The sequence below is a fragment of the Rhizopus delemar genome, genomic scaffold (genome assembly GCF_000149305.1).
Source record: "Rhizopus delemar RA 99-880 supercont3.4 genomic scaffold, whole genome shotgun sequence".
Lineage (NCBI taxonomy): Eukaryota > Fungi > Mucoromycota > Mucoromycetes > Mucorales > Rhizopodaceae > Rhizopus > Rhizopus delemar.
The window spans coordinates 3,225,482-3,250,319 of record NW_027137830.1 but is presented as its reverse complement, the minus strand read 5'-3'; the positions used below and the strand labels follow the sequence as shown (position 1 = coordinate 3,250,319).

Genomic DNA, 24,838 nt, shown 5'->3' with positions numbered 1-24,838 from the left:
GCAAGACACCGTGAGATATTTGGTAATTATAATATGAAAACAGTAGGAGGTCAATAGCTAACAACTACTATTTATTAAGTAAAAAAAGGAGAGGAACTAATAATTTAGAATGAACCCTGGATTATATCGTCTGACTATTAATTGTATAGTCTGACGTAGGCTGGACTGAGATCAATAATAAAATAATAAATAAAGACACCATTAATGACCAAACACGACACACCGCAAAAGTAGGCTTCGCTGGGCGAAGGAACATCTCAATTGGACGAAAGACCAATGGAGAAGCGTTGTTTGGTCTGATGAGTCGCGCTTGTTGTATAATGGTAATAGTAATTCAGAAAAAGGTAGAAACAAAAATAAAGAAACAGTTTGGATACTTTTTGAGACTGATCTTTATTTCAGTTTTAAGTTAAAGTAAAAATTATTCTAATTGAAGGCATGTATTTATATCTTATTGAGTGAGTGGCTTGATATCTTCTATTGTTATCGTTCTTCTAATCTTCAGGTACTTTAGCAAGTGTTATCTCTAATTATGATTATGAAAACTTTTCATTTGTTCTTTTGTATGTCTGTCATAGATTATCTTTTATTCTGGGAATTCCTCACTGAATTGAATAACGTTATTTTACGCGTTATTTCAATCATGTGAAAGATTAGCAATATTCCTGACATTGGATTGGATTTGGTTATTTTAGTTGATACTTCTTCTTATCAAAGAACTCTCATGAATACAATACATATTCTAAAAGAGCATGTTTAATTGGAATTGATTGTATGATCTTATTTAAATAAACTTGTATTTTATTTTGTTTTAATCATGATCTTGTATTAAGAATTATATTTACTAATGTCAACTGCAATCAGTTACTGTTCTACAACAGGTCCTATTGAAATCTTCGTTTTTTTTTTTGGTAAACAAAACAAAGCCGGAAAAGTACAATATTTGTAAAAGTTGCAACACTTTTTTTATCTACTGTATATTGTCGTATCCAAACATACTTTAAACATAATTCATATTTTATTTATAAGAAATCAGAATATTAAATGCTTTACAAAGATTAATTACAGTCTTTTCTTTATTATTCGGTCATAACTAATTCCACTCCTTTAACTCAATACTAAATAAAGAGTAGATCTACTTCAAAAATAATTATACTAGATCTACAATTATAGTTAATTAAAGTATTTTGAAAAGTATATAATTGAATCTTTACGAAAAGTATATAAATACTAAATACCATAACATTAAATAAAGGATAGAACTTTTCAGTCTCGTTGAGTTTTACAGTCTTTTTCATTGTACGAGATATCATATATATTTAGCTTACATTAGAAAGGTATGAGAGAAAAGGGGAGATTTCATTATTATTGTTATTATTTATGTATATGAAAAATAAAGCGTGGCTCAGAGAGTATTTATCATATTTTCGGTCTTCGTTTCATCAACATTGGTTCTTTAACCAATTTTTTGTAAGTGTTTCCAACTATTTAAACTCAGTATCAATAGCTTATAAAAATAGTAAGCGCATATAGCAGTAGAGATGCAGTCACATGCTTCAATGATGAACGTACAAATTCTTTTGCTTTTACCAAGTATAAAAAAACGACTATAAAAAAAAGAAGAATTTTGCTATAGACATTTTAACACCTTCATGTCTGATTTCTTTGGGAGCTTTAGAAAAAAGAAAAATCATGGACAATCTTCAGCAACTTCTCCAAGAGCCTCTATTGATAGCGGCTCAAGGCGTAGTCTGGGGCCATTCGATGGCAAAGTCGAGGAAAACATGCCAAATTCTGATGAGCAAATAGAAGAGTTATTTGATCAGATGCTTGTAACTGTTATTAGGTACTATCAAGTCATTTTTGGCTAACTTCAAAATGACTATAGGCACGAAGAGGTTTAGATGAAGAAAAGAGAAAACCTTTAAAATCACAGCTTGACGTCAAAACCAAATGGGCAATGATAGTTCAAGATCGTAAAGCAGAGTTATCTGTCTCAGGAAGAACAGTTGTCGTAGAAGGGCAAGATGATCAACCACATCTTATTAATGTTTTGTCTGATTTGGCAGGCGAAATGTGGTCAGCTACTAAAGACTCGACTGTCCGAGCTGTTGAGAGACATTCAAACCGGTACAGCCATTTAGGTCCTTCTCAGTCTTTGTCATCGTCGACACATACACATTCAATCTCATCCAGCGCTCCTACCGCCATAACTGCTTATGATGGACCTTTGCCTTCTGACAAAAATACACCAGAGTTTTATATTAGAAAGTTTATGGAGGCAGACTTGAGAGCTGTTACACCAGCACTTGCCAATAATCTGGAAGTTAGTTTAAGAACTCGACCAGTAGAGTAAGAATTATGCATTGTTAAGTAATTTTCAAATTGATAACTAATATTTGCTTTATGTAGTTGGGTTATACGGTTTATAGAGCTTAAGGGCTTACGGGTTCTTTCCAATGGACTATCTTTTTTGAATAAAAAATCAGAAAGGTAAAATAAAGAATAAAAAAGAATTCTATATCAAAATCGTCGAATGTCAATTATATTAAATTACATTTATAGAAAAGGGCAAATATTAGAATTGGAAATTGAACTCGTAAAATGTATCAAAGTATTGGTGAATTCTAGAGTAAGTAAACTACTGGGAGAACCTTGTTAGGCTTATTTTATTTAAGCGATTTCAAATATAGTGGGGTGCTCGTGATGCCATCTTAAACCCAGAATACATCCATTACTTTGTTTTTTCTATTGTCTGTCCTCAATGGCAAACAAGAAAAATAATATGTGATATGCTTCTGTTTATGTGCCACTGTGATGTTCCACTTGGTCATAGATATGTTATGCAAGGATTTGAATTTCTACGCCAACATAAAAACGATATCGGCATTTTTGATTCATGGCTTAAAGATTTCGAAAACACTTTAGATGGGAAGCGTAAAATTAGTAGGAGTGGGTCAGTGGATGATTATCAAAAACTAGGTGTTTATGTGCCACCAGACAATCATACCGTTGAATATGCTGTAGGCTACGAAAATATGATTTAACGGAAAGAGGATGCACTAAGACGTTTATCTTTAGCTGTCAAATGTCAGTCTTATTAACTCATTAACCTACATACCAACTGAAGTGACAGATCGTATATATTTGCGCAGTCAATTTAAATCATCAGGTTTAGACCGAATTTTTACAAAGTTGGAGAAACTTGATGATCCGGCACTTTATGACCAAATGGAAAAATATCGAAGAAGAGCAGAAAGTGACTTAGATGAAGCATTTGGCGATGAAATATCAATGTACACCGATGTTTCTCAGCCAAATGAATTACTAGAACTTATTCTGGATAATATTGCCGACGCACCGAATGCATTACACTATTTGCTACAAACCTTTAGAAGCATGCTTTTAATTAAAGGGGATGCAGATAAAAAGTAAGTATATTTATGTTTCTAATAAAACGTATATATTAACTTTTTTTTTTTTTTTTTTTGTAAGAACACACTATCATCAAGCAATTAGTGAGATTGTATCAAATATTGTTATGGACCGCAGAAATAGTGTTACAGTCGAAGAGTTGGGAGCATCGGCTTTTGGTATTTCTGTCAACAATATGATTGGAAAGTTCAATGAACTCGATCGCCTTCAGGAAATAGCAAGATCTGCCGAAGAGGATAAGGAAAATTCAATAAGATTAGCTGCCGAAAATAGGGAACTCAGACAACAAATTGAGAACTTGATGTCAACCAAAGGCTCAGACACAAGGAATTATAAGATAGAAAACGTTGCTATACGAGCTTTATTGCAACAATCAAATAGGACTATAGTCATGTTACAGGAAAAGCTTCGTGAAAAATCTGATATAGATGAAAATTACGAGGATGACAATCAGATACCACAAGTTTCTGCACCTATTGTAGTAGGAGACGAATGGAAGTGGTCTGGAAGAAAACCAGATAATATCACACCACTTCGTCCCATTTCTACGCCTTCAGGTATAAAAAATAGCGGTAGCATTACTGTATGATTGCTAAAAAGTGAAAATATAACAGATCCGGACTTATCCAAGCCGAGTAGCACAGCTTCAATCTTTCCTAAACACAAAGTAGTTGAAGAAAATGATTGTAAGTAAAAGCCTTGTTTTTTAATGTAATGAGTGTGATTACAAAACAATCTTTATAGCGGAAAGCAAAACACCGGACGCTACTACTAAAGAAACCGGTGATATCCCTCCTGCTCCTTCTTTTAAGGCTGGTCGAGAAAGTAAGCTGCTAAAATATTAAATTTTATTCAAATAACCTTTTTCTTTCAATTAAACAAAATGAAATAGCAATCCCTACTCCTCCTCCTCCTCCTCCTCCATTACTATGTAAGTCGCTATTGCATTTAATTCTATTAGGAATATATTAATAGCCTCTTATCTTTGCAGCATCAGTAGCAACTGAAATCCCTATACCTCCTCCACCAGCACCTCCAGCTCCACCAGCTCCACCAGCTCCACCAGCTCCACCAGCTCCACCAGCTCCACCAGCTCCACCAGCTCCACCAGCTCCACCAGCACCTCCACCACGTAAGAGAAGCTACTGAATTTTACATGAAGTATTATCGTTTTATTAATAATTATTTCAATTTATAGCACCAGGGGCCGCTGGTATTCCTGCTCCTCCTCCGCGTAAGTGATCAAAACTAAACTTTTTTTTTTGTTGATAACTAAAATCCAACCTAATAACTTATAGCTCCTGGTAGCTTCGGTGGTCCGCCTCCTCCTCCTCCTCGTAAGCTTCTATTGATCTGAGAATTTTGCCTTTACTAAAGAATTACCTTTTAATTATAGCGCCTGGTGCACCTAAAGGACCTATGGCACCTGCTGTTCCTTTGGGGCCAGTTCGTAAAGAACTTCGACACTATCCACAAATCAAACTAAAAAACTTACAGTGGCAGAAACTGGATGCTCGTGGAGTTAACAACACTGTTTGGGTATTGAATGGTGTCAATGAAACCGAGATTGAAGACGATTTGGATAAATTTGGTGTATTCGAAAAAATTGTAACACTGTTTCCGGCTAAGGCAAACAATTTCTTTGAGAAGAGAATAAAGGCTAAAGTAGAAGAAAAAAAAGATGCTATTAAATTCATGTCCAAAGACAAGAGTCGAAATATTAGTAAAGTGAAAAAAGATATGCAAAATTTGGCTATTCATATATCATGTTTTTTTTTTTTTAGATCTAGCTATCTTGCCCAAATGTAAAGCCTTTGAATCTTTTGTTGAAGTACGCAAGGCGATTATGAAAATAGACGATGCTTTATGTACGGATACGTTCTTAGGGAACCTTATAAACTTTCTTCCTACCAAAGACGATAATTTAACTTTGATGCAAAAATTTTTGGAAGGACCACCTGAAGCCTGTAACGAGCTTGATATTCCTGAACAATTCACTATTGAGGTAACGTATAGACAGCTTAGTTGGTCGATTGAAAGAATTTATATATATAACTCAAACGAACCAGATGTTTAGAATGTATCGTTATGAACAGCGTATACACTTTATGTTATTTAGAGTTCAGTTTTGGGAAAGGATTGACCAACTGGAAAATGTATGTAGTAAAATAACGATAAAAATATTGCAGGCTTACCAAAGAATTGAAATAGAGCATGTCGGTTGTAATAGAAGCTTCAGACGCGCTAAAAAATTCAAAAAGTCTAAAGAATCTACTTTGCGTATGTAAATCTTTTATGGGATTGATTCAGTATTCATTTTTTGGCATAGCTTATACTCGTTATTGGTAATTACATGAACGCACAAAGTCTTCAAGGTGGAGCATTTGGTATGCGCATTTCAAGCATTAATAAGGTATGTTAGGTGGCAGATCTAAGTTATGTACTAATACGTGAAATTCTGTCTTTCATTACAGCTTGTTGATACAAAGGCATCTAATACATCATCTTTGAATCTCTTGCATGTTGTGGTCGGTGTGACTAGACGCCAATTTCCTCACTTGCTTGAATTTTTGGTAGATCTGAAATCAATTGAGCAAGCTTCTAGAAGTAAAAGAAAAAATGCTATTTTTAAATATCCTAAAACCAATAATTCTTTAATAGTTATGGCTAGTATTAATGACTTAATTCAGCAATATACCGAAATGAGAAAAGGATTAAAAGATCTAGCTTTAGAACTAGGAACCAGATGGCAACCTGAAGACGTGAATCTTGATGAAGACGATAAATTCCGTGACATCATGACGAAATACAATGAAGATGCTAGTATACGCTTCCAAGTTCTTGAGTCACTCTATGTAAACATGGATGCTAAGTGGAAAGATGCTATGGTTTATTATGGTGAAAATCCAAAGGTGATGAGACCTGATGACTTCTTTTCAACTTTTGCTCGATTTGTAGTATCTTGGAAGGCATGTTTTAAGCGAGTAAATAAAAGAGGAGCAATGGGTAGTAATAACATTCAATACTATAATATAGGAAGCATCTATTGCCGAAGAAAAGATGGCTTTGAAGCAAGAACGAGAGGAGAAGAGAAAGCGTGAAGAAGAAGAGAGAAAAGAACGCATGAGAATTAAGAAAGAAAAGGCAGAAGCAGCTCTGAAAGAGAAGAGAGCACCTGTTGAAGGCATTGATACCAGTAGGAGCTACTTATTTGTGAAAACAATGTATATTTAATATATATTTTAGGCGGCGAAGGAGAAAATGATAGATGCATGATGGATAGTTTATTAGATAAATTAAGAAACGGTGAAGTAGAGGTCCGCACTACCAGACGCCGTAGTAAAAAGCAAAGAGAAGGGCAAGAAGATGATAATGACGGCAGTGTATCTGCCGCTGACTTACTAAAGAGTCTTGAGTCAGTATAAACAGAATACTTTATCCCCTTTTAAAATAAATGAAAACAAATCCTGTGAATAGCCTAGCAATTGATATCTTGAATATGTAAACTATAATGTATACTACTTTAACCCATCCAATATATTCAAATCTAATTCTCGGTTTTATCTCCCAAATTTTTCTCGCAACTCTTCTCAAAGCTTATTAAAGAGCACTTGGTGTATTAGAAAGTGTCTTGTAAGTAAACTGCAGAAAAGGCAAGTTACTCAACACAAGAATTATAAGCATACGGTCTATAGAGAGAGTAGTACTCAAATAAATGTATAAAAACAAAACTAAATTTAAAAGACACTATTCACCTGCATACTTTTTTTTTTTTTTGCGAGATTTCAGTTATTACAGAATGATGCTGTTTGGACTAAAATTACCACAAATCATTGCCGTCATTACTTTAGTAAAAGCTTCAACCATTAAAGGAGTTGCACCTGAAAGTAAATAATGAAAATACGACTAATGCAACACTTCTAAGATACTTATCTACCTCAAAACAAAAAGATCAAACATTATACATAGTTTTCAAATCAGTTATAAAATATCATAAAAAGAGAGGAAAAGAAAATTTTCATAACCTACAATTCAAACAATCTTCAAATCTAGCAGCTGAGTATTTGCAGAGCCCTCGAAGGTCACTCAAAATGATTTTTATTGCATGCATCTCCAATCCTAGATAACAATGTCTCTTCCTGCAAAAAAATACTTCTCTTTTAAGTTTGCTTTACTCGCTGATCAAAGTTATCCAATGGGTTGAGTTTAGAAAAGTAAACCTAAAGGTAAACACAGACATAACTATGCTGTTCAATACTTTCTGATATTAGAATTCTTGCAAATGGAAGTGTTATCCGTGACAATATAGTTGTCCTTAAATTACTCATGCTGATACAAAATATCAAGAGCATTTACAATGAAATTATAGTACTCAGTAACAGTTCAACCTTCAGCATTTCTAGCAGTCTGAGAACTACCTATTATGCTTCTCTCCTTCGAAGGGACAGGTGCTCTTGGTCTTTTGCGTTGACTTTCATTACACCGTAAGGAGAAATAACACTCATAATGATTGTTTTTTGGCCCTTATCTTGGGTAGTCATCATCACTAATGAAGATTCTCTATCAAGTACTTCAGCTGGTATCATGGGCACTACTGGTACCCTTGCTTCTGATTATTGTATTTTGCCTATTAAATCACGTATCGATGGTATTGGCTGGAACGAGCAGTATCGAGAGCGATTGGAGGAGTTCGTAAACATCATCCATACTACTATAATGCATGTGTGCTCCTTATCCAAATTCATATTTCTCTGCGCACTTCAGGATGATGCCAGTTTTGATATCGCTTCTTACGATAATAAAGAATTCTTCTCTGAGGTATGGTCATTCTTAATAAGTTATCGTCGTGGTCGTGTGTGTGAGGCAACAGCTCGCAGACATACATTGATTGGTCAATACAAAGATACCTCGATAATACTACTTATGAAAGGCCCGAACTCAAATATGCTCAACAATCATCTTCAGTAGAAGGATTGAAAATATATACTGCTTATACCAATAATATTGAAGCTTATTTTGACAACCATTTTCGTCGAGCAATCAATTCCTTACTACAAATTCATCAAAGAAAAAATAGACTTGATTAGACAGTAGCAACAAGAAGGCGTAGACAACAAAATTTCAAATGAAATATATGAACAAATCACACTTCCGGCAAGACAATCCAAGGAAATTTTAGCTTCCAGAATTGTTGATCCATCCTTCATCGAGCTTTCTTTTCAAGATCCTATTTACACCCAAGCTTTTCAAAGACTAACACCCATCTTGACTTCGTATCCCGTTCAATATACATACGAACAGAATAATATTTATTATGATGCCAAAGCTAACCCATGTGAGCATATGATGGTCTTCCATCAACTTGCTCGCTTATTTGAAGCTCTTAGATTACCTATTTTCAATTGTTTTTCTCTTCGCAGAACCTGGATACCTGGATATGCAACAATTGATAGTAAAAGTCTTTGTCAAAATATTCTTGAGCATCGGTGGGCTAATGGCAACAGTAAAATGAACCTCTGAGCCGATTTAATTGATATGGATTCTGCAGTTTTGAAACCTCAAGAACTTGGTGTGCTTCGATTTCGTTGAACAATCCAAACAGACGGTGTAGGCATCACAGTCCTTAGAAAAAGACAGGATAGAAAGCATCGACATATTGGTCTTCAAAGTACTTTTGTAGAACTTGAACTTTACATAACAGGCCTTAATGCACAACAACATGGAGAAATTACTAGACGCTGTGTTATTATTGACCCAGAAAGATGAGACCTTTTATACTGTGTACCTGAAAATTCTACTGCTGATGCACCACGTACATATAGACATACCAAGTCTTGCCAAGATAATATGGAAAAAACAAAGAAATATCGTCGTATCTGTAAAGCCGCTAAACCACAAGAAGTGCAAAATGCTGAAGATATTCTTGTAAATTCTCGATCTTTGGATCTACAAACCTTTAAAGAATACCTTAGAAACCGCGTAATGGTTACTGAATTGTTACAAAGACATTACACTGAGACTACAACTAATCATTTGACTACTCATTCCTTGCATCGAAAACTGAAACTATCCAAGTGCATTAGAAGGCAGAAAGCTAGCGAGAATATAGTCACCAAATTGAAAAGCAAGTTTGGAAACGATGCTATTTTTGTTATCAGTAACTATTCTGCTCCAAATATCCGATATCAAGAACCTGGGAGAGGCATCGGATTCAGAAGGCTGCTGAAGAAACATGGATTCTTGGTGTATTTGATTGATGAGTTTCGAACAAGTCAATGCTGACCCTCTTGTGAATATCGTAGTCAGACAACATTCAAGAGAATTCCGAATCTATGACCCTATCAAACACAAAATAATCATAAGGTTATTTGTCATGGTTTACTTAGGCAATCAAACATTGATCAATAATGATTAAAATTGTTCACTAGTTTGTTTGTTTGTTTGTTTGTTTTTTGTCTCTTAGATGTACAGATCAAAATTGCAAAGTGACCATGCAAAACATTTCAGGTCTTAAAGAGCTTCGTGAACGTTTATGGAATTGGGATTTGGCAGCATGCCTAAATATGAGCCATATTGCTTGCAATCTTCGATTAAATGATGAAATATCAGAGAGGTTTCAGCATGCTGGGGGTAAAAGGAAAAATCCGACTAGAAGAAGATCTAAAGAGAATAAAGACTGACGAGTTTTACCTAGAACCCCCTGTAACTTTTCAACATAATTAACGCCGTGTTACTTCAAATGCACATTGGAAAGCTTGAACTTAAACAGCTTGATACTTTGTTAACATTCAGTTGCTACACCTTTCATCACTGACTGTAGATTTCGAGTTATTGGTAAGTTTCATGTTATTGATACATTATCCATTTTCTACTTGCTAAGTTTTTTTTTCTTTTTTTCTTTTAATATATGTACTCATTATTACTATTACTTTTTATCTTTTACTTCTGCGCAAAATTCTCTTCTTCTTCTAGGCTAAATTTATTTTTACTTTTATACCATTTTTCTCAAAAGTGTACCAATCATTAAGCAATGGAAAATGGTGGTGTTTGGATAGCTCTAAAGTCATCTCCTATACTACTATTAATGGTGATTGTTGTGATTGCTCCGATAACCCAGATGGGTCAGGTAAATTCCTATTTAAAACACTGAAGGGGTCAGCAAACATGATATATAGCTGGTACTTTCGCTTGTGCCAATTCTTATTTTTATTGTGAAAACAAATATTATATTCCAGCATACATCAAATTTTACTCTGTCAATGATGATGTTTGCGATGAGGTCTATTGCAAAGACTCTAATGAAAGTAACGGTCATATTGGCTGTCCTAATAGATGTAAAGATCTCGGAGAGACTTACCGAATGGAGAAAAATTTTAAAAAAAAAGAAATAAACCCTGGTTTGAGGATAAAGTATAAATTGATTCAAGAAGTTGAGAGCCAAGTAGCTACTTGGGAGGAAGAAAAAACTGAATTAGAAGATGAGCTTATCTTGAGAAAATCTGAAATGCTAAAGCTTGAATATGAACTAAATGCTCTCAAAGTAAAGAATCAAGAAGACATGGCCAAGACTAATTGTCCTTCATGCATTCAAGAGCTAACTTCTTTAAAGCTCGATATTTCTGTTTTGAAATATGAATAAAACGGTGCAGGGCATTTTACACAATTTAAAGCGAGAATACAATCATAATTTCTATCATATGGCTGTCAAGAGTGCCATATTTGGATTCGATGAGTTTATGGCACGCCACAAACAAATTAAGATTGAAATCAAGAAAGACCTTAAAACGTTGAAGCTAAATAAAGTAAATTTGGTAACAAAGAAATTTATTCGGGCAAATAAGAAGATAATAGTGAAGTCAATTCTGCACAGAAAGGTAAAAATAAACAATGGGCATTTATATTGATTATGGAAGAGAATTAGTTGAGTAAGAAGATCCAATACAAACAAGTGCTCATTTAAAGACATCGTATTGGGAATTGAAATTAACTTTCAAGCATTATGAAAGCAAAGGTATTGGGTAAAAAGTAACTTATCCAAAAAATCCATTAAAAACTATGGGAGTGGGTTTATCATGTAACGCACTATTTTTGAAAAGGAAAGGGAAGCAGACTGGGGGCAAATAAAAAGTAGAAAGGTGGTATGTGTTTTGCATACTTTCTAATTTTTTTTTTTTTTTTTTTTTTTTTTTTAGATTTAGAAAAAGCACATAAAGCTTTTGAACAAGTAGAATTTCAAATAGAGCAACTAAATGCAGATCTGGATGGGGTTAATAAATAATTTAGTTTTGGTTATGGAAAAAAAAGAGCGATCGAAACTTAAAGATGTTTGTATTGAGAGCAATGAAGGAAAGTAAAGCGTTTGATGTGATGCAGTATATTACATAAACTAAAATTCAGTAATAGATATACTTATTTAGTCTTTTTTTTGGGGAATGATGCCTACCAAAACAGTAACAAGAACCATGCACGTATCCATTTAGGAAAGTTTGGAGAGTTCAACGGAGATAGAGAGAACAAGTACAAGGCGCGTATTAGTACAAGATACACGCTCTGCTGGAATGGTCCTGAGAGAAGCGTGAAGGCGATGTTTATATGTGGTACTGATAACATGATTTTGGAACCATCTGAGTCAGAAAAGTGTGAATACTTATTTCGTATTTCATCACCTATTGCTTGGCAAAAAATCATAATAGAAAAAAAGGTGATAAAGAAATCAATGCATGGAGTGCTTTAATAAATCCAATTTTTATTACCAAGGCATTTACGTACAGGGATTTTCACTTATTTGCAACTTAAAATTGGGATTAGCCTGTTGATGTGTTCAACTTCTCGCTTCAATCAACCAATCATATATTCAAACAATAAATTTTGAATGACCCTTTTATTTCAATTTTGGTTTTGATCCGATCATAATTCAACCAATGAGGCTCTAGTGACTGCTTTTACCTTATAAAGTGGATAAAAAAAGTTTTCATGTATTTTTACTTTCTTTTTTTTTTGACAAGGCACACAATACAAAATGACATCGCTATATAATTTCAAAAAGATCGAACCAGTTCCTACAGCTTCTGACTTTATTGATATTATTTTATCAAAAACTCAAAGAAAGACTCCTACTGTCATTCACAAAAACTATAATATTGGTCGTATCAGACAATTTTACATGCGTAAAGTCAAGTTCACACAAGACAGCTTTGAAGAAAAGTTCAAAAATATCCTTGAAGAATTCCCAAAACTTGAGGTAAAGTAAAAAAAAAAAAAAAAAAAAAAAAAAAAAGGAAAATAATAACTAAATGTGCATTATTTGCTTATGTTATAAAATAATAGGATATCCATCCTTTCTATGCTGATCTGATGAATGTCTTGTATGATAAAGATCACTATAAGCTTGCTTTAGGACAAATAAATACAGCCCGTCATTTGATAGATCAAGTAGCCAAAGACTACGTCCGTCTTTTGAAATTCGGTGACTCACTTTACAGATGTAAACAGCTGAAGAAAGCAGCTTTGGGTAGAATGGCCACAGTAATGAAACGTCAAAAGGATAGCTTAGCTTATTTGGAGCAAGTTCGTCAACACTTGTCTCGTTTACCTTCCATTGACCCCAATACCCGTACTCTCTTAATCTGTGGTTATCCTAATGTTGGTAAATCTTCCTTTATTAACAAGATTACTCGCGCCGATGTCGATGTGCAACCTTATGCTTTCACTACAAAATCACTTTTTGTTGGTCATATGGACTACAAATACATGCGATGGCAAGTTATTGATACGCCTGGTATCTTGGATCATCCTTTAGAAGAAAGAAATACAATTGAAATGCAGTCTATTACTGCTATGGCTCACTTGAGATCTTGTATCATGTACTTTATGGATCTCTCTGAGCAGTGTGGTTACAGTGTCGAAGATCAAATCAAGTTATTCCATAATATCAAGCCTCTTTTTGCCAATAAGCCTATTATTTTAGTTATCAACAAAATTGATCAAGTCAAACCCGAGGATCTCCCTGAAGAGCAAAGAAAATGGATTGAGAATATTGCCAATGAGGATAATGCTACAGTCGTGACTATGTCTTGCTACAACGAGGAAGGCGTTATGAATGTACGAAATATCTCTTGTGACAAATTATTAGCAGCCCGTGTTGAAATGAAGATGAAGGGTAACAAGATCAACGACGTTATTAACAAGATTCATTTGGCTGTACCTCAACAAAGAGACAATGTGGCTCGCTTGCCCAATATTCCTGCAGATGTATCTACAAGAGTGAAATATGATCCTAATGACCCTAATCGTCGCATGCTCGAAAAGGACCTTGAAGTAGAAAATGGTGGTGCAGGTGTTTACAATGTTAATTTGAAGAAGAAATATCTCTTGGAGAATGATGATTGGAAATATGATGTCATTCCTGAATTCCTTGACGGGCATAATGTTGCCGACTTTATTGATCCTGAGATTGAAGAGAAATTGGAAGCCTTAGAGAGAGAAGAGGAACGTTTGGAACAAGAGGGCTTTTACCAGTCTGATGAAGATATTTTGGACGATGAAGAGGAAGCCATTAAGGTTGCTGCTGATGCTATTCGCGACCGCAAGAAATTGATTGTGCAAGCCCACCGTGCTGCTCATGGTAGAACTCGTCCCGTTTTACCTAAGCCCACAGCTGCTAAATTTAGTACAGTGAGCGAGATGAATGAACAATTGGCTAATATGGGTATCGACGGTGCAGATGCAGCAGAGCGTATCCGAGCTACTGGCCAAAAGCGTACTCGTGCAGAGGCTATCCCTGACGAAGCTGTTAGAGAAGCAAGCACTGATGAACGTATAGAAGCCGAAAACATGGCTATTGGTGACATGGGTTTCCGTAATGTCAAACAAAAGTTGGAAGCAGATAAGCAAAAGAAGAACAGTCAAAAACAAAACAACAAGATGGGTAAACGTGGTGAATCAGACAGAGGCATTCAAACCAAGATGCCCAAGCACTTATTTAGTGGTAAATTATCCATGGGCACAAGAGATCGTCGTTAAAAAAGTTAGAGTTTATTTTTATTTTTACATCATTTTGCATCATTTAATAATAAATAGAAGTATATTTACAAAGAAAAGAGCATACTTTTATTGTAAGCCACAGGTATGATGATACTATTTTATTACTCAATTTAGAATACCTTCAATGTAATTATGCATCTATTATTCCTTCTTTTTGATATTACTCGTATCACCCTTTATTGGCTTTCTGCCAAACAATAAGAATGCACTAAAAAGGATTAAGCCGCTGATCCAGAACCAAAGGCTATTAAATAAGTATACCATTTAGATTTTTTTAATATATCAAAAAGATAATATGAAAGCGAACTTACGAAAACGGTGAGTTTACATTAACCATTTCAACGTCTACAACAATAGCTGTGTTGGCTATATTTTACAAAATTTAAATTTCGTAATTTCGAACAACAGCATTTATTTATACTTACGAGGCACCAAATTAGGGATACCAATCGCGCCATAGGCTAACAGAATTTGAAATAAGTAAAGCTTTAGAGTTTAAAAATAAACAAAACGTACCTTGATTAGGTGGAATCAATAGCCTGCGTATTTCACCCGTGCACATACCGTGAATACCGTCCTCAATACCTTTTCAATACGCTTTAGAAAATGAACAAAGCTGTTCCTTCTTTCATTTTACCTTTTAATAAATTGCCATTACCTAAACATACAAACCAATCAGCAACATCATTTCCGAGCTAGTATAAAGACTCACCAAGTTTAACTTCTAAAGGGGCTTCTCTTATATAAGTACTTTCAAAGTACTCCTCTTGTCCCCAAACACGGGAGCGATAATGTATCCTGACAGTAGATGAAGATGAAGCTTTAAGTCCGCATTTTTCTGGTTTGTTTATAGTACCTACAATAACAAAAAAATATGGGTTTTTTTTGCTTTTTTTTTTTTTTTTTTTTTTTTATTTTTATTTACCTCCAAAAAGCTTTGTAGGTTGATTTGTTTTACTTTCACTTTTCGCTGCATATATTATCGTGATAAAAGACAGTGTTAGTAAAAATTTGCAAATAACATGAGAAAACATGATGAAAAGAAAGAAAAAGAGAAGGCAATTCTAGAGATTAAGAAGGTGGAGCTTTTGCAAGTAGATCTTTTTGTCGGTGTTTTTGAACAGCCGTTCTGGTAATTTTATCCATTTCAGGTAATTTCACTCTTGTCGGGTTCGATTAGAGATAAACTGGAGAGTAAAAAATTACTATTGTTTGTCGTACCTGTAACAATCCCAGCTTCCTCCGTTTCAGCTCCAAATGTGACAAATGCTCTCAGAGCCACGCTTTGTTTTCCTTATATACGCTAAAAACAATATTTCCTTTTTCCTCTTATATCTTTCTGAGTTAAGTAATCATGATAAAATATAATTCAATTTTTTTTGGAGGGATAATACATATTAAAATGAAGTCAAAATGTTTCTATTCATGTTAAAAAAAAACGTCTATACTAAGAGGTGGGCTATACCACATTTTCAGTCTTCTTTTCGCCAACAGCGTTATTATCCTTCATGCCTAATATAATATTTATTGGCTCCACTCTGACTTCCAATATGGTACTGTTCTCCGTAGTGGAAAAAAATTGAATTTGTTATGATTGAGCTACTGGACTGTTAGGCTGGTGGTTTGTAGTAATATCTTTCAAATGTGCTACTATTTAGGCTCCAGTCCGTATGTTGTTTGATACTCTGGATACTATGTCCATTTTGAACTGCTTTAGTACTAGATGCAGACGGAAGTGAATATGATTTGTATACAGAAGTGTCGATGCCCGCAATTTTCATATGATATTTGATCTAGTTTGCTATTGTGGTAGGACTAGCTGTTTTCACCTTTGCTGGTTCGTCAATATATGGTAGGAATGCTGTACGATCTTTTGGCAATGTACCCCTTACAGGTGTAGATTTTTTTTAAAAAAAAGGTGTAGTACTATGACCGGACATATTGATTCGTCTTCCAAGGCTCCTAGTTGAGTTGTCTTCACCTGTGCTTCTTTTTATTCTCGAAAATGTAAACACTCTGTATTGAGGATCCTTGAAATTTAAAATGGATATCTTGGTGTTGGAGTCTTCCTAAATCCGATCTTGGTCGTCCCATAGTAGCTATCCCAGTAGTAAAACCATCTTATGTTGAAGAGTGCATAATGAGAGTGTTTGAGGATTAGGCATCGTTTTTGGAATGTATCTTGTCATTATATCCAGGTCTCATGTTTTGAGCTGCTGAACTGAAGAGATTCTAATATCAGATCGTCGCTTGGCTTTAAAGAATTCAGCGATCAATTGTTGGTTAGCTAAGACTGGGTTTTATGGATGTATGACTTTGTACACCGAGGCTACTGCTGATCTTAGTCCATTCAACGACTGGTAGGAATAATGGTTATTATCAATCAAAAATTCCAAAACATACTGGATATGATATTCCTCAGGATCCAAAACTGAGTTATGATTCTGACACCAATCATTCTACTTTTTCCAACCTTTATTGTATGGCTTGTTGGTGTTGGTTTGCATTGCTCTCAAAGGAGAACTATTTGCTATTTTCGATAACTCTTGTTTCTCCCTTATACGTCTGTTAACTGCCAAACGACCATTGTCTATTTCTTCACTTGGAAAAACATTGGTTTCTGTAATTGTTTCATTTTCATCAGCATCGGGTACCAGTATTTAGTGGGCCAGTACGGTATAACCAACACTGCTCTTTTTATCTTTTGAAGCTTCATTTGTTGTAAGACCCTTGTTATCAGTTTCCAAGGTAGATTGAGGTAGAGAACTGTCGTAGGCCATTGTTGGCTGAAAGCATCCAGTGCTGAAGCTTCTGGATCTAGGTGTAGGCTCCAAAAAATACTCAATTTCTTGTTGACTCTCGTTGCGAATGCATATATTGTTAGTGGTCCCCATTTCCATTGAATTGCTTGAAATATTCTGTTGGTAATGCTGCCTTGTACAGTGGGATCGTTTTCTTGCTGAGTCTGTCTGCTGTTATATTTGTTACTCCAGGTATATGCCTGTACAACACTTGTATCTTGTGTTTGTTGCAAAAGTCTTGGATTTGGATTGCTAATTCTTGGAGTAAAATCGATGGAGTTCCCCCCCCCCTGCTTTCATGACATATTTGATGGCGGTACAATTGTTGCTGAAAATCTAGATGATCGAGTCATGGCATTTTTCTGCATGGAGCTGTAAGGCAAACCAAATCGTCTTCAACTCCTTCCACCATTGGAGTTCTTTCATTCTCGTAAAGGACAAGTAGCGGCTCTTTTCCCAATTGTGTTGATTGCTTTTCAGGCCCCTGGCTAGGTCTTTTTGTAAGTAACGGATATGGAGTAACGCTTTCCTGATTGCCGGAATCATGGCCGTCATCTTGCCCAATAGACTTGCAACCCACCTGCATGAAACGTGTTATCTGGGGTTGTTGAGCTTGTTTGATTCTTTGAAGTAATTTCGTGATCTTCTGTTGCGGTACCGAAATTACCATCTTCTTGAAATTGAAGTTGAAACCTTGAAATTCTTGTGATTAATTGGATGTCAGACAACTTTCCTGTGTATTTATAATAAATCCCAAATATTGTATTAACGCATGACAACAATTTTGAAGTGCAATGGGTTGCGCCATTCAGTCAATTATATTGCTTCACAATTTAGTTACCAAACATATTCATAATTCTTATCCTGAAAGCTGACAGACAATGAACATACATATTTTAAGTAGACTTTTATGGATGAGTTTTTCTCGTATTATCACAAAGAAGTTCGTTATTCTTGTCTTCTTCAATTATCTAATGAGGAACCTAGTGTTATCCATGTTCGCCTCTTAATTTTTTCTTTTACTTATTGACAACAGATGAATAGTTTTTCTTTGAGAATAGTTTGTTATTCTTGTTGCTACATTGTATATTTGTGTGTTCATCTTTAGAGCTTTTCTATTTTTAATGAAAATATCCTTAATTCATAAAAACTTGATATCATTAATATTCTGCTTACATTCAAATGACTGTATATGCAAGTGGCAGTGGGTATCTTTATCCAGTTCCTAAAATATCGCGTTTTTCTTTCTCTTTCTCGTATCCGTAATCATTTAATCTAATCATCACAATTAGTCATTAAAATCTACAATCTTCTGACAGCACTCATCCTCAAAGTAGTATAAAAACCAGATATTATAGGAAATTTTACAATTTTTTTATTTTGTATAAAGTTAATAATGTCTGAACAAATTTGGAAAAACGTTGATAATTGCATTGAAGAATTTTTCTTTAACAGAAAGGGTATTGTGCTGGAAGAGATCTTAATTTCTAGTCAAGTAGCTGGGTTGCCTCCTCATAACGTATCTCTTAAGGCAGAATGTTACAAATGTTAATTGAGTTAAAATCCGCAAAGTATGTATTAGAAGTTCGAACACTCGACGACTACAGTACAATTTTCTTTGGTTGCGCTTTATTGACCACTGCCTCAAATGACTTGAGCGCCTCAAAGCTGATTAATTTAGAGAGGAGCCTGAAGTATGCTGCTTTATATGGTCTCTCTGAACTGATTCCAAATAGTGAACCTGCATTTGATGTGATATTTATTGATGCTGATAAGCTTAATAGCACAGAATACTATAAGAAGGCTATACAATTATCGAAATCAGGAGCAATTATAGTTGCTGACAATGTTATAAGAGGCGATACAGTATTAAATAGCCCTAGTGATGATCTTAGCATGATGGGAATTCATGCATTTAATGATCATGTTTCACAAGATAGTCGTGTTGGTTGCAAAAGCTATGACGGATTTGCAATAATCCAAGTTAAAAAATAATCTTGCTACTTTAATGCTATTTTCCGTATGAGCACATCTATTTTAGTCTTTAAAGTTGATATTCATAGTGAAGGCTAATTTATTATATATAAACGTAGCAAATATATGACTCGGTTCGTTAGTATATCAAATTAATCATCAGAGTCATTTTTGACACCTTCCATTTGTGATATAGGAGAATCCAATTGTGGATTGAATCTTTCCAAGAGCTTCAATATATCTGGATATACAATTTTATCTATTCCATCAGCCCATAAGAAATCCAAATGCTCCCATTTTTCAATGGATTTCACGTAAGCTAAAGGGGATGGAAGATCAGCAGAGAGTACATTAAAATCAACAAGCGAATCTGAGCGACCGTAAAAGATTGCAATAGGTGTGGTAATCTGAAGAGTAGGGAACCGAGGAGGAACATGGTCGGCAACAGAATTTACAGTATGATAAGGGAGTCTACTTGGCATTTCATCATACATTTGAAACTGCCCGCATCTAATAATTTGAAACCAATGCTAAAATAAATTAAATAAAATGTACATAGGAAATTATTCTTTTTAGAAAGCTTTCTTACAACTAAAGATTTAACACTAGTTGAACTATACAGGTGCTGGTAGCTAACAGCTTTTTGTGCATCTGATATATTCCTTCCTGTCCAACCAAATAAAAAGTGGCAGCAGGTATCAATGATCTTGGTAAACAACGGAGGGCTTACGATGCGTTGCCAAAATAGCGTTAACTTGAGAGCAGCCTTTCTACCAAACATTAAATAAATCACAGTAGGTGTTGCTTTAACAAATGCATCAATAATTGGATGTCTTAAGCCTTTAGGAGTTGTTGCAGGGGCCAAAGCAATAAATAAATTGATCTTCTTGTTTAAATCTGGATTTACGGACAGACTTGCAAAAGCTTGTGCAGTTCCTTGAGAAAATCCAATATAAGTCAGATTAGGAGCTCCTGTTTGTGCCAAGATATACTAATAAAAGCTTGGTGAGCTCATTTATCTGGTTATGAAGCCTGTGATTTACATCTATTGTATCAGGTAAGTCTCTCATGACAAACTCGTTCATTGAAAAATTCCAAAATTGCTGATCGTCAAGCTTTAGATGAAGATGATACTGGGAATATTTATTACCGCGAGCATTTCCCAACCAAACATCATAACCTCGTTGAGCTAGAACGAAAGGCAAATTACTGTACTCATCTGTATTTGACACCCACACTTCTGAAGACATCAGAAATCCATGATAAAGAAGCACAACAGGTTTGCCTTTATATCCTAGCGGTTTGGGAGTCTCGGTCTGAACAAATTTGTCCAAGTTATCAATAACTTCAATTTCCTCCTTGAATTCATATCTGTGAGCTTTTTTATCACGTTCTTTGACTGAGGGAATGCGATGAATGCACAAGAGATAATCATCCTTTGTATAAACCACATGTTGCTCGCAATTGTAATTTTTCCAGTGTTTGACCATTTTTTCAAATGTCTCTGCTTTTTCCAGTGGACTGACGTGAGGTTTTGATTGAATACTTGAAAACCATAAAAAATTGTTGCTAAAAAAGATAACAATGAGTTTGTCTGGCCTCTTTCTTTTTTTAGAAACGATTGATAATACGATTCAAATAAGACATCAATCTGTCTAACCAAGATTTTTGGCATGAGCATGAGAATAATTCTAACAATGCTTTCACATAAGAAAAATATAACAGTAATGAACAAACTACACAAAAAAGAGAATTTAGTAAAGAACAATAAGATTAACAAAAGATTATATTTTGACTATACCTTTGATAATCTCTGAAAGATAAACGGTCTAATATTGGTATTGTCAACATTGGCATTTTAATAAATAAAATAAAAAAGCATGCTTTATGCAGTGTGTTTACAACGTCAATAGTTTCAGTCACACAATTCGTTACTCGAGTCACAGCTGCCAGTTTAATTTTCGGCTCTGTCATATAATGAATTCCGCTTAAACAAGACACGTTATTTAAAGGCTTAAATGAGCACGCAGTGTTTCAAGACAATATAAATTTCCCAAATCGGATCAAATGAGATGTAAAAGAATCTAAAAAACCCTTTATGGGAGCAAGGGCAAAAAAAAAGAAAGAAGAAAGCGAATGAGTAAGGAGGGAAAGACGTGTTATAGACATCAGTGTAAGCTGGGGCAACCTTTGGCCGAGATGGGCTGACAACATAGGCGGATTTTTGGATAAATTAGGTAACTAGGTTCATAAAGTATGGTTCAAGCGGTTGGTTCTTTATTTATGGAGTCTATGTATGGTCAAGGATATCTCCTGTACTGTACTTGTATGGTGGGACAAAATTATACGACGCTAAGTATTTGAGGCCAATAAGTCCAGAATGGACAAAAGCGTTGGCAGCCGCATTGTAAATAAGAGCCCTGAATCGCTTCATGGCGATGCAGATTCGATAGAGAAATGCTTTGCGAGCACATTGTACTTTATAGTCAATGTATTCATTGAAGAGAATGGAGCCACGCACAATTGAAGGGCCTAATGGTCGAAACCGTCACGGACTGTGATATTGAATTTGCTCAACTGTGAATGAAGCTCGGTTTCATAACCAATGCGAATAAGGAACCTGACTAAATTTCTACCTGAATAATGAATATCCAACATTCGACAGGCATTAATGTGTAATCTGCGAAAGCCTGAGCGCAATTATTGTAGAGGGTGATGAGCTTAAAACCTATTGGTTCAGCAGGTGAAGAAAATTGCCTGGAAATAGCAGTCAGGCTAGGTTGAGAATTATCATGTTTAGGATTAGCAACCTTAGGAAGAGGGGTGGAAGCGTTGTTAGGCAATGAGAGGCGCTTAGACGGGGTGTGGGGGTTACGAGGGGGAAAACGATTGTCGAGGTGGTGCGTCCTGATGGAGAAGGTGGGGTGTCTGTGTTTGACGGCTTCGGAGCAAGTTGTTTCCGTAAGAAAGCATTTACTTGTTGTAACTTGTGTATTTCAGCATGAGCAGTATCTAAGTCTGCCCGAAGTTGTTGGAGTTGATTGCTGTTGTAGTGCATAGCGAGAACTTCCAAATAAGACAAAATCTATAGAAAGCGATGGAAAGCCTTCAAAGTTAATATAGGAATATCCAAATATAATACTACAATGATATATCTAGTTTTAGTTAATCTTTTACAGTGTGGTTAGGGCATGCTGCATCATTTGCCGAAATGCATTACTTGAAAACAAACGGTTGGTCGTAAATGCGTTCCTTCAACGCGACTACTGGAATGGTTGGGTCATCTAATTAGCATATATCGTACTCATCTCTTATGCGTTTGAATCTTTTTTCGACTACCATCACGTTGACTTCATTAAATTTTAGCTGGTAGAAGATATACAACACATATTCACGCATAATTACAGTCATTGCAAGCGTAAAGGTGAATGAAGACAAAATGCTCTTTGATATATATATTCACTTGATCATATGCGTACGGTATCACGATAAACAACTGTCTATAAAGAGGGTATTACAATATTTTCCACTGAAGTTAAATTGCTGCGTTGATTATAGAAGCTACCAAGGTACGATTAGTGTTCAAGCATGCCACGCGTCCTTGTTTTAAAACAAGCTCATAAATAGATATCAGGTAGGGATTCTCTAGAAACAATTCAACTTCGCACTGTATTTGGTTGAATCTGTAAATTTTTAAAGCTCTCTAATTGGTCGAAATGACGACGCACAAATAGACGAAATAGGCAGATGTAGCTAGTCGCAATTTTTTACTTTTTTGGTTAAAATGAGCTATCACCTTTAGCCATATTTAAATTTTTATTGGTCGAAATACTGTACCATAGTCTTTCCTTAACTTTTTTATACTTGATTTCCAAAGGTGTTTTAGCTTCATTTCATTTTTATAGATATGACCATGGCGAAAACGTTGCAATATTAGATATCCTGCGCTCAAATTGGGCACTAATTTTTTGTAAAAGTAAAATCTAAAAATTTAACCATACCATACTTTTTAAGCATTTGATTTTTATGGTGAGACATGTAAAAACTTGAGGCATTCATGTTCTTTCACATATGGACAGCTTATGTTCAAGTGCTACAACTACATGTATTTATATCTTACATGGCTGTAATAGGCGCAATGTTTTGTAGCGATTGTTTTGTTAGGATCAGATCAAAAGGAAAAGTACAAACCAATGACCCTTTTAGAATTAAGAGCAAAAATGAAAAGATTAAATAAGTAAAGTGTTTTCCAAAAATAAAAAATGTAAATGTATTAATGAGAAGCATTAATTTAAAGATTCTTTTCTTTGAAAGACAATAATGAAAGAATTAAGCCGAGTACCTTGTGTCCCTTGGCAGTCTCTACAGTAACATGCGGACAAGCTTCTACAATTCAAGGGATCAAAGTATCGCAATCATTAAAATTTCGTTTTCTAACATCATAGTTTAATTTTGACCAAAACTCCTCAATAGGATCAAGAAAAGATAAATATGGAAGACGAACAAATTTGTAACATCTTCTGTTAATAAACTTTCTCAAATTAACAGTTTTACGAATAGGAGCATTGTCCATAGCAATGTAGTAACCTTTTAGCCTATATTTGTTAAGAACATCCGTTACATATTTCAAGTAATTTGATATTTGCAGTTAAATGAGGACTTAACAATATTTAAAGTTTATTATTTACATTTTGTTTAATAAAAATTGTTTTGCCATTTTCACCATATATGCCATCCTTCATCATCCGTATCTATTTCTGTTTCAAATGTATTCAATACCTTCAAGTATCGAGGATCATCCATATCTACATTGAGCCATCGTTGTACTGTCTTTTCTTCAACTTGATTTAATCTCTTGCTCAACTCATCTTCTGTCAATGAATTCCAATCAATTCCTGTTAAGGGATCTTCTTGTTTACTTTGCTGATATTCGTTCTCATCCTCAAGCGTCGCCTCACCCCAAGCATTTGTAATTGGCGTGTTTGGAATATCCCAGCCATCCATTTGCTCTTGCTCTTTTTCAAGTTTCTGTTTTATTTGAAATTCTTTTTGCAATTCTTCCAAATACAACTTGTTAATTTCGTTTGCAATTTCATCTGCTGATATGGATGTAGTAGGTATATTGCCAGGCAAGGGGGTGCCAATATCCCATTGATTCTCTGCTTCTGTGCCATCATGATGTCCTTCATCATCATCGTCTTCTTCTTCAGTGTCAGTAGAATAGACTTCTTTATCAAGAAAGGTTCTGTAGTTTAGCTTAAATCCAATATCAAGTTCAACATCATCAAGTACAATAGACTCGCTGACGGAATAATTGGGCAATCCGCCAGTTACATCACCATAGAAGTATGTTTTTTCTCGTCCATTTATTTCATCCATACTAGGCAGCAAGGATGGAATATATCTTTTTCCATTATACAGCCTTATAAGTGTTCTCAGGTGTTTTTCTCTTATCTATAACCCAAAGGTAAGATTTTTTGAATCGCTTTTCCTCTCAATATTTCTTACCATTGCATCTTCCATATCTACGGGTCCCTCTGATGTTGATAGCCAATCATCATTCAATGAGGTTAAGCAATGGGAAT

General features: G+C 35.0%; 11 protein-coding genes across 11 annotated transcripts; 5 read left to right on the top strand and 6 right to left on the bottom strand.

The window, feature by feature from the left end:
- Window positions 1-1,652: 1,652 nt before the first annotated feature.
- Window positions 1,653-6,860, top strand: RO3G_06714 (uncharacterized protein; the record flags this gene model as incomplete). The annotated part of the gene is made up of 19 exons (XM_067661304.1): window positions 1,653-1,832; window positions 1,889-2,352; window positions 2,413-2,493; window positions 2,566-2,632; window positions 2,694-3,023; window positions 3,196-3,431; window positions 3,496-3,992; window positions 4,180-4,260; window positions 4,427-4,567; window positions 4,634-4,669; window positions 4,734-4,772; window positions 4,832-5,158; window positions 5,220-5,445; window positions 5,555-5,591; window positions 5,765-5,848; window positions 5,910-6,042; window positions 6,097-6,419; window positions 6,472-6,631; window positions 6,682-6,860. 19 exons carry the CDS (start codon window positions 1,653-1,655, stop codon window positions 6,858-6,860), a joined length of 3,621 nt encoding a protein of 1,206 aa, XP_067517405.1.
- Window positions 6,861-7,941: 1,081 nt separating this feature from the next.
- RO3G_06713 (uncharacterized protein) lies at window positions 7,942-8,403 on the top strand (the record flags this gene model as incomplete). The annotated part of the gene is made up of 1 exon (XM_067661303.1): window positions 7,942-8,403. One exon carries the CDS (start codon window positions 7,942-7,944, stop codon window positions 8,401-8,403), a length of 462 nt encoding a protein of 153 aa, XP_067517404.1.
- Window positions 8,404-8,961: 558 nt separating this feature from the next.
- On the bottom strand, window positions 8,962-9,156 carry RO3G_06712 (uncharacterized protein; the record flags this gene model as incomplete). The annotated part of the gene is made up of 1 exon (XM_067661302.1): window positions 8,962-9,156. One exon carries the CDS (start codon window positions 9,154-9,156, stop codon window positions 8,962-8,964), a length of 195 nt encoding a protein of 64 aa, XP_067517403.1.
- A 770-nt stretch (window positions 9,157-9,926) lies between these two features.
- RO3G_06711 (uncharacterized protein) lies at window positions 9,927-11,074 on the top strand (the record flags this gene model as incomplete). The annotated part of the gene is made up of 4 exons (XM_067661301.1): window positions 9,927-10,065; window positions 10,228-10,269; window positions 10,448-10,561; window positions 10,611-11,074. The coding sequence occupies 4 exons, from the start codon at window positions 9,927-9,929 to the stop codon at window positions 11,072-11,074; spliced, it is 759 nt and encodes a 252-aa protein (XP_067517402.1).
- Window positions 11,075-12,454: 1,380 nt separating this feature from the next.
- RO3G_06710 (GTP binding protein 4) lies at window positions 12,455-14,457 on the top strand (the record flags this gene model as incomplete). Its single annotated transcript, XM_067661300.1, has 2 exons — window positions 12,455-12,676; window positions 12,763-14,457. 2 exons carry the CDS (start codon window positions 12,455-12,457, stop codon window positions 14,455-14,457), a joined length of 1,917 nt encoding a protein of 638 aa, XP_067517401.1.
- A 162-nt stretch (window positions 14,458-14,619) lies between these two features.
- On the bottom strand, window positions 14,620-15,512 carry RO3G_06709 (FK506-binding protein 2A; the record flags this gene model as incomplete). Its single annotated transcript, XM_067661299.1, has 7 exons — window positions 14,620-14,722; window positions 14,790-14,844; window positions 14,904-14,939; window positions 14,995-15,063; window positions 15,116-15,136; window positions 15,191-15,334; window positions 15,437-15,512. 7 exons carry the CDS (start codon window positions 15,510-15,512, stop codon window positions 14,620-14,622), a joined length of 504 nt encoding a protein of 167 aa, XP_067517400.1.
- Window positions 15,513-17,138: 1,626 nt separating this feature from the next.
- Window positions 17,139-17,258, bottom strand: RO3G_06708 (uncharacterized protein; the record flags this gene model as incomplete). Its single annotated transcript, XM_067661298.1, has 1 exon — window positions 17,139-17,258. One exon carries the CDS (start codon window positions 17,256-17,258, stop codon window positions 17,139-17,141), a length of 120 nt encoding a protein of 39 aa, XP_067517399.1.
- Window positions 17,259-18,675: 1,417 nt separating this feature from the next.
- On the top strand, window positions 18,676-18,831 carry RO3G_06707 (uncharacterized protein; the record flags this gene model as incomplete). Its single annotated transcript, XM_067661297.1, has 1 exon — window positions 18,676-18,831. One exon carries the CDS (start codon window positions 18,676-18,678, stop codon window positions 18,829-18,831), a length of 156 nt encoding a protein of 51 aa, XP_067517398.1.
- A 574-nt stretch (window positions 18,832-19,405) lies between these two features.
- Window positions 19,406-20,743, bottom strand: RO3G_06706 (uncharacterized protein; the record flags this gene model as incomplete). Its single annotated transcript, XM_067661296.1, has 3 exons — window positions 19,406-19,783; window positions 19,843-20,244; window positions 20,297-20,743. The coding sequence occupies 3 exons, from the start codon at window positions 20,741-20,743 to the stop codon at window positions 19,406-19,408; spliced, it is 1,227 nt and encodes a 408-aa protein (XP_067517397.1).
- A 1,506-nt stretch (window positions 20,744-22,249) lies between these two features.
- Window positions 22,250-22,456, bottom strand: RO3G_06705 (uncharacterized protein; the record flags this gene model as incomplete). Its single annotated transcript, XM_067661295.1, has 2 exons — window positions 22,250-22,394; window positions 22,431-22,456. The coding sequence occupies 2 exons, from the start codon at window positions 22,454-22,456 to the stop codon at window positions 22,250-22,252; spliced, it is 171 nt and encodes a 56-aa protein (XP_067517396.1).
- A 1,516-nt stretch (window positions 22,457-23,972) lies between these two features.
- RO3G_06704 (uncharacterized protein) lies at window positions 23,973-24,632 on the bottom strand (the record flags this gene model as incomplete). The annotated part of the gene is made up of 1 exon (XM_067661294.1): window positions 23,973-24,632. One exon carries the CDS (start codon window positions 24,630-24,632, stop codon window positions 23,973-23,975), a length of 660 nt encoding a protein of 219 aa, XP_067517395.1.
- Between the last annotated feature and the right edge of the window lie 206 nt (window positions 24,633-24,838).